Genomic DNA, 12579 nt, shown 5'->3' with positions numbered 1-12579 from the left:
TTCTTATATCTTCATAAGGGTTTGTCAAAACAAGTAAATGATTATTTGGGTCATGAATGTCATATAGTGATAATAATAGACAAGAATGACAAGACTGTATTATATAAATAATATTACTGCGCGTTATAAATACAAAACTTTTAAGAAACAATTCGTTATACATATAAGTAAATTAATTTTGGGAACTGAAAAGAATATTTGCATTAAGAATGGTACCAGCCCAGCATGAAAGACAATTAAGCGACGACTACCTTTCCCAGTAGGGGGTTTGGTCCCGGCTGTTTGATGTCTTTATGCCCTAAGGTCAGCTTAACACCTGAGAGAAGAACTGGCAGCGATGGAAAATATTTTTGCCAAGTTTAAGAAAAAACGTGTTGTTTTTCTGTTGTTAAAAGCCAGAAAATCACGAGGGGTTTCAATAATCGGCAAAAATTAATTAGAAATAAAGTACATTTGTGTTGTATATGTTATGCTGCCTTCAAATCCCTTACAACATGAGTGGGAATATATGATTTGGCATCGCCGGTCACCGCCGATGCCCTGCCCTTTTCGCCATGAAGGAACCGATAGGGTATAGTATGTATTACAGCCTCATACAATTCCCGTTGTTTAACATGAAAGATATTGAGTGATATACAACTCATACGTATGATATAATAAAATTTATATAGCCTAGCACAAATGTTTCAAACCTGTCATGGATAAGTTGACGACTGTCCTCGATAAACGTACGAAGTCCTAAAAAAAAGGTAGACCACTAAGACCAGGAGGAACCGGCCTCTTCTGACGAGGGGGTACAAGCAACGCTCTGAAGACAAACGTCAACTGTCAAAACCAGCAACGAAATGACAAATGAATTCAAAATGTCTCAGATTTAGAAGTAGTAGTATTTGCAGAGTGCCGCCTTGTAACGGCCATCCTCTCGCTCGTTCTATCTCCCCTTTGCGCTCGTTTGAATATAATCCTGACGAGCTTCGTTTTACGAGTCAATCCAAATTGAAGCCTTTTCATTTTCCTGACAAAGAACCAATGAGCTTTATAGAAATCGCCTACAAAAAAGGGACAAAAAATGAAACAGAAAAAGATTTTAAAATATTTGAATTTAGATACGCTATATATTTTTTGGGAATCTTTTTGATGAGTGTTTTTTGCTCTGACAAATTCATCCACGATGAGAGTTTGCTTGGTATTTTCCCCCAGTGGGGAAGCAGCCATCAGAATGTATAGACCTAATCAAGGTCTACATACGCCTGCCATACTGGGCTGAACAACCACTTTCCAACTTGAACTTGATTGGATGTCGCATACGAACTAGAGCGACTTTTGAAGTTGATTTTTTTCATAAACAAACTTATCCAAGTTCAGATTGTGCTTGACATTTTGATTTTTCCCCTGGCGTGGAAATTGACTTGATAATATAGTAGGCCTATTTGAGCCGCCGCTGTTCAAGTTGAACTTGATTGAAAGTCGCCTACGATTAAGAAATTCTTATGGATTTTATTCATTTGAGCGCTGAGTCTGACTTCCTACGCTCATTGGATTGTGAGGATATAATAAGAGAAGATGTTCAACTTAAATCGTATAACCATTTTTATATCTAATGGTAGTACCATTTTCTTTCAATTTTTGTACTGCCAAGGTTTCCACCTTAGGGTAAACTGCCCTATTTTAAGGGAATGAGACCATGAGTTTGTTTAGAGTAAAAAACGGTAATCATAAAATATGAGAAATCAGGAGGATTCGTGAATCTTTGCCATGCATTGCGCATTGTTATTTGATTCAAGCATTTGACAAAGTCGTGTTCTGTCATTACCTCGCGCCGTATGGTGGAGGTTATAGGCCTATTGGTGGCTCATTTATCTCTTCGTTAATCAATCATCAACTGGCGCTTATTTTGAGTAATAATGAATGTATAAGTCAAGATCGTATGCCAATTCGGTATATTTAACGACCACGTGGTGTATATCCACAGGTTCGAATTGTTATTGAGCAAAAACAAATCGGCGCCAAGATCCAAGAAGAAGACTCAGAGTCGGTTGCCAAAATTGTAGTTTTGAGTTGTACATTACGTAAAAGTTTGTATTCGCTTTGTCTGTTACGTAACCGGATATATTCCCTTTGTCTGTTACGGAAATTAATGTATAGGTACTCTGTTATTGCGCTCTTTTAACCCTTTAAGGCATTCGTTTTTTTAGCACCTTGCAAAGCATTCGATACGTCTGACAGATTCCTTTTTTGAAAAATCAAAAGAAATAGTTGTAATCGTTTTTAATGATATTTATGGGCATGAAGTGAAAGAGCAGCTGCTCTACTTTCATTTTAAGCACTAATTTAGGTAATTGTGCAGAAAAGGAAAAATAGTAAAATTGACCAAAGAAATTCACAACAAAATTATTATTTTTTAATACAACTTAAGAAAAAAATGTATTATTATTCCACTAATAAAAGTAAGAAAAAAGTATTTTATAAGGTTCTTTTCTTGTCCCGTGGCCATGTTCTGTAGGTGCCACACACTTCTAGCTCCGGAGGGTCACTTCTGGAAGACTATGTGAAAAAGCGTAATTTTTATGTTACAAAAAAAATGAACATATCCACTATGCAATTTTTTTATGACTTTGTCAACTTTCTTTGACATTCAACTATGATTTTCAGACCTAAATTATATTTAGTGACACTTTGTAATGAAATGATGACAGTAGGATGGCGTAAAGCGGCTTTCTGCAATTACCACCTTTGCACTACGACCCTGAGTTATTTCGCGGACAGTATTGATAATATTCCTTGGGGAGATTGGTAGGGTGGGAGTGCTTAGCCTTTGTTATCCCCAGGGTTTTATGAATGCTTTTGTAACTGCTTGCAGGAATTTTCTTCTGTTGAGAGAGGCAGATGTGTTCCCACAGTAAATGACCCACTCCTCAATGAGTTAGACTTGCATAGCATTTCATGCGTCTCATGGACTAACAGGGCAAATAACACTGAGACTGGGAGGAGGACCAGCTGCTGATGACTTTCCTTCAGAAGACCCAGTGGGACACTGAACATAGCTGGGTGGCTGAGCCTGCATCACCATGTGGTCTCTGGTGCCAACATGTTTCCCCTCCCAATGATCCTGTCAGGGGGTAGGACTGCCTTTGAGGGTTAATGACGTACAGAAAATTTATTTTGGGACAGTAGTAGTCTGTCTTATATGGCACATGCGTCCTCTGCCGTCAGCTCCAGCCTTACATACAATTTTTCAATTGTTACCCAACAATGATATACCAGGGAAGAATTTCTGCCCAATAATGCATGAGAGAGAACCTTCAGTTGCAATAGACGAGAGAATCATTAGAATTATGGAGGTTTGTTGCTAAACCGCATAAATAACTAAAGAAAAAGCACGAGTTAGGTGGTTACAATTGGCCTATACTTTCTCCACGTAGAATTGAATCATTCTTATATAGAATTAATTTTGTAAGAATTCGTGAAAATGATTATATTTCCTTTCCTCTCATATGTAGTTTTAATCCTTGCCAGCCTGTATAGGAGTATATATGGCACAGTTTTAGGGTATAAAGTAACATTTGGTTACAAAGATTGGTTACAATGGTCCACCAGCACTCCCAGGTCTCCCCCCACTCCCACAGACCCCCCCCCCCTAACCCATTCTCCCAAGACATCCTTAGTCCAACGCTGGTATATATATATATATATATATATATATATATATATATATATATATATATATATACACACACACATACACACACGAAATGACACAGTTACTGCCGAGTACCTATACTCTGTTTTTTTCCATCTGTCCATCCGCCTGCGGTGTTTGCGTATGTTAACACTGCGTCACTGGCTTTAGATAGTTACATTCAGCTTACATTCAACAATAATAACTATATCCTATTTTCGAAATGTTAATGGTGAATTCGCGCACACGTAAATTATTAAACCCCACTTTTTCAGTTGCAAATGTACACCCAGATATCCTTTTATTTACCTAAAACTCACACTTAGTGTGACTATCTAAAGCCCGGGACGCATTGTTACCATACGCAAACACCACAGGCGGGTGGACAGATGGAAAAAAAACAGAGTATAGTCATTCCTAGGCCTAAAGGTATAGATGAGCCCTTTCTGTATTTGTAATCTACTTGCACATTATCATTATTTAGTCATTTATTATTCATTTATTTAATTTTGTCATGAAGAACTAACAATGGCAGCAGTTCTGAAATCAGTGCAGGGATTGTTAATTAATAAACAAGCGTGAATCACATCCGTTGTTTTGCCCTCAAAGAACAAACCTCTTCACCCTCTTCTTCTTTTTCTGTAGTACTAAGTGTGGTTGTGTTGGTTGTGACTTTGCAAAGAAAAACCGCTTGATAAAACAGAGTTGTTTCATTTCCTAAGTATGTATAGGTCTACACGAATATGAATAACAGAGGAGTATATAAACACGAGCCATTTACTCAGAAAAAAAGATAAGAAGTAGCTTACATAGGCCTAAGCTAAGCCGTGAATCGGCTTTCTTCTGTTTAATCAAGAATGAATATTTTTACTCAGTGACTAAGAGTATACGTTTGTGAATATATATCTGCCATGTATATATATATATATATATGTATATATATATATTATATATATATAATATATAATTAATATATATATATGTATAATACATTATATATTATATTATATATATAATTATATTATATATATTAATTATTATAATATATATATATATAATATATATATATATCACTATCATCTCTGAGCTACAAGTAGATTTCTTTATTATTATTATTATTATTATTCATTATTTATTATTTATTAAATTATTATTATTATTATTATATTATTATTAATTATTATTATTATTGCTGGAGGTAAACCTCTTTTAAACATGTTTTATTAAAAGTAATTGCTGCCTCAGCTGCATTAATTTTATACAGGTTCTTCTCTATTTTTCTAATTATTGCTTTCTCATTCTAGAAAAGAAATGGAATTTAACATCAATTCTATCTGTAATAAACTCTACGGGATATACCCGAAAATTTGACTACCCCAACTGAAATTTTTACCAATAAAATCCAATCGTTCTACCTGATTGAGATATGTCAACCTTCGGAGCGTTGCTCACCAGTTTAAACAACAATGAGAAAGCAATAATTAGAAAAATAGAGAAGAACCTGTATAAAATTAATGCAGCTGAGGCAGCAATTACTTTTAATAAAACATATTATTATTATTATTATTATTATTATTATTATTATTATTATTATTATTATTATTATTATTATTATTATTATTATTATTATTATTATTATTATTAATTTGAATGAAGAAAAACCAGAATACAGGAAACACAGAAAGAAGAAATCAGTTGTTAGAATAGAGAAAATAAATTTATACAATAAATAAATACAAAGATAAAAACGAAAGTATATATTTTTTTTAAATACAAGGAGAATTGAACTCTTGAGGTTCAAGTCACACGATATCCTCAGGTAGACTTATGGCAAATGACATCAGAGACTTTATATAAAGACACTTTCTTTAGACAAGATGGACGTACAACTAGGGGATGCTGATATCAGATGCTTTATTTAAAGACACTTTTGTCAGCCAAGGGATGGACCAATACAACTAAGGAATGCTGGCATCAGAGCCTTTATATAAAGACACTTTCTTTGGACAAGGGATGGACCAATACAACTAAGGAATGCTGACATCAGAGCCTTTATATAAAGACACTTTCTTTGGACAAGGGATGGACCAATACAACTAAGGAATGCTGACATCAGAGCCTTTAAATAAAGACACTTTCTTTGGACAAGGGATGGACCAATACAACTAAGGAATGCTGACATCAGAGCCTTTATATAAAGACACTTTCTTTAGACAAGGTGGAACACTACAATTAAGGAATGATGATATCAGATACTTTATATAAAGACACTTTCTTTAGACAGCAGATGCACCACTACAACTAAGGGATGCTGACATTAGAGACTTTACATAAAGACACTTTTTTTTTTTAGACAAGATGGACCACAATAACTAAGGGGTGCTGATATCAGAGACTTTATATAAAGACACTTTTTTTAGACAAGATGGACCAAGATAATTGTCTAAGGGATGTTGGACATCAGAGACTTTATATAAAGACACTTTCTTTAGACAACAGATAGACCACTACAATTGAGGGATGCTGATATCACATGCTTTATATATAGACACTTTCTTTAGACAAGATGGACCAATACAACTAAGGAATGCTGGCATCAGAGCCTTTATATAAAGACACTTTCTTTAGACAAGGGATGGACTAATACAACTAAGGAATGCTGACATCAGATGCTTTATATAAAGACACTTTCTTTGGACAAGATGGACCAAGATAATTGTCTAAGGGATGTTGGCATCAGAGACTTTATATAAAGACACTTTCTTTAGACAGTAGATAGACTACTACAATTGAGGAATGCTGATATCAGATGCTATAAAGACACTTTCTTTGGACAAGATGGACCACTACAACTATAGAATGCTGACATCAGATGCTTTATATAAAGACACTTTTGTCAGCCAAGGGATGGAGCACTACAACTAAGGAATGCTGGCATCAGAGCCTTTATATATAGACACTTTTGTCAGCCAAAGGATGGACCAATACAACTAATGAATGCTAGCATCAGAGCCTTTATATAAAGACACTTTCTTTAGACAAGATGGAACACTACAATTAAGGGATGATGACATCAGAGCCTTTATATAAAGATACTTTCTTTAGACAAGATGGACCACTACAACTAAGGAATGCTGACATCAGAGACTTTATATAAAGACACTTTCTTTATACAAGATTAACCACTACGACTAAGGAATGCTGACATCAAATGCATTATATAAAGACACTTTTGTCAGCCAAGGGATGTACCACTACAGCTAAGACTCCAGCTGACATCAAACTAGACTAAGCCGCTGGGGCGGCAGCTGGAACGTTTGCTGCTTCCTTCTTAGGCTCTTCCTTGGGAGCAGCAACGGCTGCAGCCTCGGCTGCATGCATCTTGGCCACTTCGGCAGCCTTAGCGGCTGCATCAGCCGCTGACCTGGCAGCCTGCTCTGCAGAGTTCTTGGCCATATCAGCGGCTTCGACCCTCTTCTGCAGGTCGCCCACCGTCACCTGGAGGGAGGCCTTCTCGGCCTCGAGTCTCTCGATCTTCTGCTTGGCATCGTTGGCGTCCGCCTGCAGCCTCTCACTCTCTTGTTTGGCAGCTGCGATGGCCCCGCGGAGTTGCTGGAAGGAGGAGACATTATTATTATTATTATTATTATTATTATTATTATTATTATTCTGAAGATGAACCCCTGTTCTTATGGAACAAGCCCAACTCAGGGGACCACTGACTTACAATTCAAGATTAGCCTCCTAAGAAGTCTACCACTAAAGACCAATTTCATTATAATTATTATTATTATTATTATTATTATTATTATTATTATTATATGATTATTATTATTATTATTATTAATTATCATTATTATCATTATTATTATTATTATTGCTAGCAAACTTACCCATCTACGATGGGTGATAAAATACGGGTGCAGAAGTGAAAAATTTATATGAACTATTCGTTCAGCAGTATTAAAATAAGGGCGATTACATGAATAGTCTCTCGCTCCGCTCTCTAATCCTCTCTCTATCTCTCTCAAAATAATCTCTCTCTCTCTCTCTCTCTCTCTCTCTCCTCTCTCTCGTAACTGTAATTCAAGGGTATGATCACTGAACGCAGAGAAAATTTTATTCTCATTGGTTCATTGTTTGTCTTTTAATGATATTCTCTCTCTCTCTCTCTCTCTCTCTCTCTCTCTCTCTCTCTTAAAGTAAGTGAAGGGTAAAGAAGTTTGTATTCATTATTGTTTACCCTCTTTTAATGATTCTCTCTCTCTCTCTCTCTCTCTCTCTCTCTCTCTCTCTCTCTCTCTCTCTCTCAATTTAAGTCAAGTAACGAAGACGGTGATGGGATTATCGGATTACTTAGCTCTCAAATCACAAATTATCTCCTCTCTCTTTCTCTCTCATTTTTCGATAGCAAGATAAAATTATAAAATTGTAGTGCATTAATGTCGTTAAATGGCTCTCTCTCTCTCTCTCTCTCTCTCTCTCTCTCTCTCTCTCTCTCTCTCTCTCACTTGTCGGTGACTTTCATTTAACGGAACAGAGATCTTGATTGGTTAGTTTTCTTTGTCAATTACTTTGCACGGTGATACGAATAATAAAGTATCTTTCTTTTCATTATGTTACTGCAAAGACGCAACTTGTATGTCAGTGCGTTATAGCTACTGATAAATGCTCTTATGATCCTGTGTCTTCCAAAAAAGAGTAGAAAGTAGGAACTTGTCAGTTTCCTTTTTATTATGTCCATTGGCAGGATCGAAATTCCGAAGCAACATTACCGGGCAGTCCTTCTTCAACATTATTTTGTGCACTGGCAGTTCCGATAGATTTAAGTTATTCAAAAAATCTTGCGGATATTGATGATAATTTTCATCTTCTATTGTGTCCAAGCTGAAATATTTGCGACTTTCTCTGGGGAAGTTGTACAAAAATTATGTATGAAAAATCGTAAAGTAACCAAGTCTACGGGAATAACCAGCCTCGTTTCACGGCCAGAAACAGCTCCGTTTCAGGGAATCCCTTCTCACCCCCACCCCCTACAAAGGAGCGGGGTAGATTGGATGAAACCCCATTACAAACCATCTTAGGGGTCCCCACCATAACCCTGCCAAGTTTCATGCCCATCTGACCAGCCGCTTGGCCGTGATTGAATGACAGACAGACAGACATTATAGTATGATTCTGAAGATGAACCCCTGTTCTTATGGCCCCTGTTCTTATGGAACAAGCCCACCTCAGGGGGGCCACTGACTTGAAATTCGACCCTCCAAAGAATATTGTGGTGGTCATTTGATAAATAGATAGAAATATAAATAAGTTATTGAAATACAAGTTGCTGGAAAGGTTAAGAGAGAGAGAGAGAGAGACGAGAGAGAGAGAGGAGAGAGACGGCTTTAATGGTTTCTCTGTAACGTTAACATAAATTAATATTAAATATTAAGTCGCAGATGTTATCTTCGCCATAAAAAAAATCATCTACATATTTGAATATGACGAGTTATGTGAATAAAATGTATTTAGGTCGAAGTTTGCAGGTTATTCTCATGTATACACACACACCCACACACACACACACACACACACACACACACACACACACACACACATATATATAATTATATATATATATATGAGATATATATATATATATATATATATATTTTATATATATATATAATACTTATATATATATATATATATATACATATATATATATATTATATATATATATATATAATTATATATCTTTATATAGTATGTATATATATATATATATTATTATATATATATATTAATATAAATATATATAGATTTTATGTTAGATAGATTGAAGGATATAGGATAACCATATATAGAGGAATTTATTATACATAGATGTATATTGAATTGATTATGAGTATGATATATATATATATGTATATATATATATATATATATATATATATATATATATATATAAAAATATACAATATATATATAGTATATATATAGATATATATTATATATAATATATATATTATTATTATATAATATATTATATAATATAAATATATCTATATATCGAGCTAAAAGTCCTTTAATATCTAATTCACTCTACCTCGGAATTAATATATTTTCATATATATTTAATCGAAGGGGAATTTGTTCAGCGATAATAGAATTGCCGGCTGACGGGCACGAACCATCGACATCTTCAATTCCAGGACTGGCAGTGAAGCCTTAGCCCACCCGCCACCACAAGAGGATATAAGTTTAGGCCGCCTCCCACCTCAAATACCTGCCACGCTCAGGTATTTTTAGTTTTGGAGACTGCATCAAACCCACCTCGTCCTCGGTAGCGTTGTAGTGCCTTTGCCCGCACATAGCCATTATATAAGTCATATCACATTACCGTGATTCATATACATATATCGATCTACAAATGTCCTTTAATATCTAATTCGCTCTACCTCGGAATTAATATATTTTCATATATGTCTAACCAAAGGGGAATTTATTCAGCGATAATAGAATTGCTGGCTGACGGCACGAACCATCGACATCTTCAATTCCAGGACTGGCAGTGAAGCCTTAGCCCACCTCACCACTGCAAGAGGATATAAGTTTATGCCGCCTCCCACCTCAAATACCTGCTGCGCTCAGGTATTTTTAGTTTTGGAGACTGCATCAAACCCAACTCATCCTCGGTAGCAACGAGGTGGGGTTGAAGATGTCGATGGTTCGTGCCCGTCGGCCGGCAATTCTATTATCGCTGAATAAATTCCCCTTCGGTTAAACATATATGAGGTAGAGCGAATTAGATATTAAAGGACATTTGTAGCTCGATATATGTATATGAATCACAGTAATGTGAAATGACTTATATAATGGTTACGTGCGGGCAAAAGCACTACAACGCTACCGAGGATGAGGTGGGTTTGATGCAGTCTCCAAAACTAAAAATACTTGAGCGCGGCAGGTATTTGAGGTGGGAGGCGGCATAAACTTATATCCTCTTGCGGTGGCGGGATGGGCTAAGGCTTCACTGCCAGTCCTGGAATTGAAGATGTCGATGGTTTGTGCCCGTCGGCCGGCAATTCTATTATCACTGAATAAATTCTCCTTCGGTTAAACATATATGAAAATATATTAATTCTGAGGAAGAGCGAATTAGATATTAAAGGACATTTGTAGCTTGATATATGTATATGAATCACGGTAATGTGATATGACTTATATATATATATATATATATATATTTATATATATAGTATATATATTATAATATAATAATATAATATATATATATATCATAATATACTTTGACATTATCTATTATTTATTACTATTATGTTGTCTCGTTTTTTACTGTTAGTTTCTCCTCCTGTTACACCTTTCAAACCTTCCTACTCTCAGTTTCTCCTCCTGTTATACCTTTCAAACCTTTCCACTTTCAGTTTCTCTTCCTGTTACACATTTCAAACCTTTTCACTCTCAATTTCTCAGCCTATTAGATCTTTCAAACTTTTCTACTTTCAGTTTCTCTTCCTGTTACACCTTTCAAACCTTTTTACTCTCAGTTTCTCTCCTGTTACACCTTTCAAACCTTTCTACTCTCAGTTTCTTTTCCTGTTACATTTTTCAAACCTTTCTACTCTCAGTTTCTCTCCTGTTACACCTTTCAAACCTTTCTTCTCTCAACATCCATCTGAAAGGCTAAAATATGTGCTACAGATATGGGGCCGAGGGGACACTAAAGACACCCCTCAGGATTGCCTACAGTGCGCCAGTTCAGTACCAAGGGAGGTATTCAAGAATAACACATAGCGTAAGATACTATCTTTGTCAATGAGATATGTATATGTGTGTGTATTTATATAGCATGTTTATAATACATACATATACACTGGTCATTAGAAACCATCTGAAGACTACGTAGACCAGCAGTTCTTCACCTGCAGGGTTTGTTTTGGTATTTCTCAGGTCTCACAAAGGGTTCAGGCGAATATAATCTATTCCCAGATATTCTGGCATTTTGTAGAGGCTATGTGGTGTTTTCCAAAACTTATAATTAATCTCACCTCAACATTTGCAGATAGGTCACTGTTCTTGGCAACTTCAGCTCTCATTTTGTCAACCTCGCCAGTCAGACTCACTTTCTCTGCCGAAAGCTGTGAGAGGGAAAGTCCGACATTAGAAAGTGAAGAATGAGTTGTGAACATTTGTGCTTACTTGGGGAGTAAGCCTGCAAACTAGCTTGTTGTTGGTGTTGGAGGGTAAAAAAGATCTGTAGAAGATCCTAAAAAGGTCTGAAAAAGGTGTTTCGTGTTGAGTTAAAGATACAGGAATTTTAGGATGGGAGGTTTACGATTTATCTATTAGAATAAAAATGTAAAAAATAAATAACATGAATATTAAACAGTACAGAAAAATGATTTCTAATAAAATAAAGCGTATCTAATTTAATTTTTCGTTGATGAAACAGGGCTCTATCTGACCACAGATTTTAGCACGTTTCAATTTACGTTAAAAGTTAGGAATATAATGTTTACAACTTCTGCGTGAGTGGGGAAAAAATCTTGCACGTGTCCCGAATTAGCTGGAGGTCGGATCACGCCTTGTTTTGCTGCAATATTTTATGTATTCTTTTTATAAAGGAAGAGTTTGGAGATACAAATCTGAACTGATTCATGACCTCGAAGAGGACAATAAAGTACTTACTTTATATAAGTCTAAAGTCAGACATCAGGATAATTATTCCTAGACTGAATACTTACTATATTTCTGTCTAAAATCACAATCATTCATTAGACTGAGTACTTAATTTATTTCTGTCTAAAATCAGACCTCAGAATAAATATTCATTAGACTGAGTACTTAATTTATTTCTTTAAAAGAACCTCAGTAAAATCAGACCTCAGAAT

At 35.5% G+C, this 12579-nt stretch overlaps 2 protein-coding genes across 2 annotated transcripts in view; both read right to left on the bottom strand.

The window, feature by feature from the left end:
- LOC135196116 (FAD synthase-like) overlaps positions 1-814 on the bottom strand; it is a 95977-nt gene extending 95163 nt beyond the window's left edge. Inside the window, exon 1 of the mRNA XM_064222583.1 lies at positions 693-814. Coding sequence (XP_064078653.1) covers positions 693-699 — 7 coding nt within the window. The 5' untranslated portion in view covers positions 700-814. The remainder of the gene's footprint in view (positions 1-692) is intronic.
- Positions 815-5421: 4607 nt separating this feature from the next.
- LOC135196115 (uncharacterized abhydrolase domain-containing protein DDB_G0269086-like) overlaps positions 5422-12579 on the bottom strand; it is a 21700-nt gene continuing 14542 nt past the window's right edge. The window contains exons 5-6 of the mRNA XM_064222581.1: positions 11737-11826; positions 5422-7291 (exon numbers count right to left, since the gene is read on the bottom strand). Of these exons, the coding sequence (XP_064078651.1) occupies positions 6968-7291; positions 11737-11826 (414 nt within the window). The 3' untranslated portion in view covers positions 5422-6967. The remainder of the gene's footprint in view (positions 7292-11736; positions 11827-12579) is intronic.

The sequence above is a fragment of the Macrobrachium nipponense genome, chromosome 17 (genome assembly GCF_015104395.2).
Source record: "Macrobrachium nipponense isolate FS-2020 chromosome 17, ASM1510439v2, whole genome shotgun sequence".
Taxonomy (NCBI): Eukaryota; Metazoa; Arthropoda; class Malacostraca; order Decapoda; family Palaemonidae; genus Macrobrachium; species Macrobrachium nipponense.
This window is presented reverse-complemented; position numbering and strand designations above follow the sequence as displayed.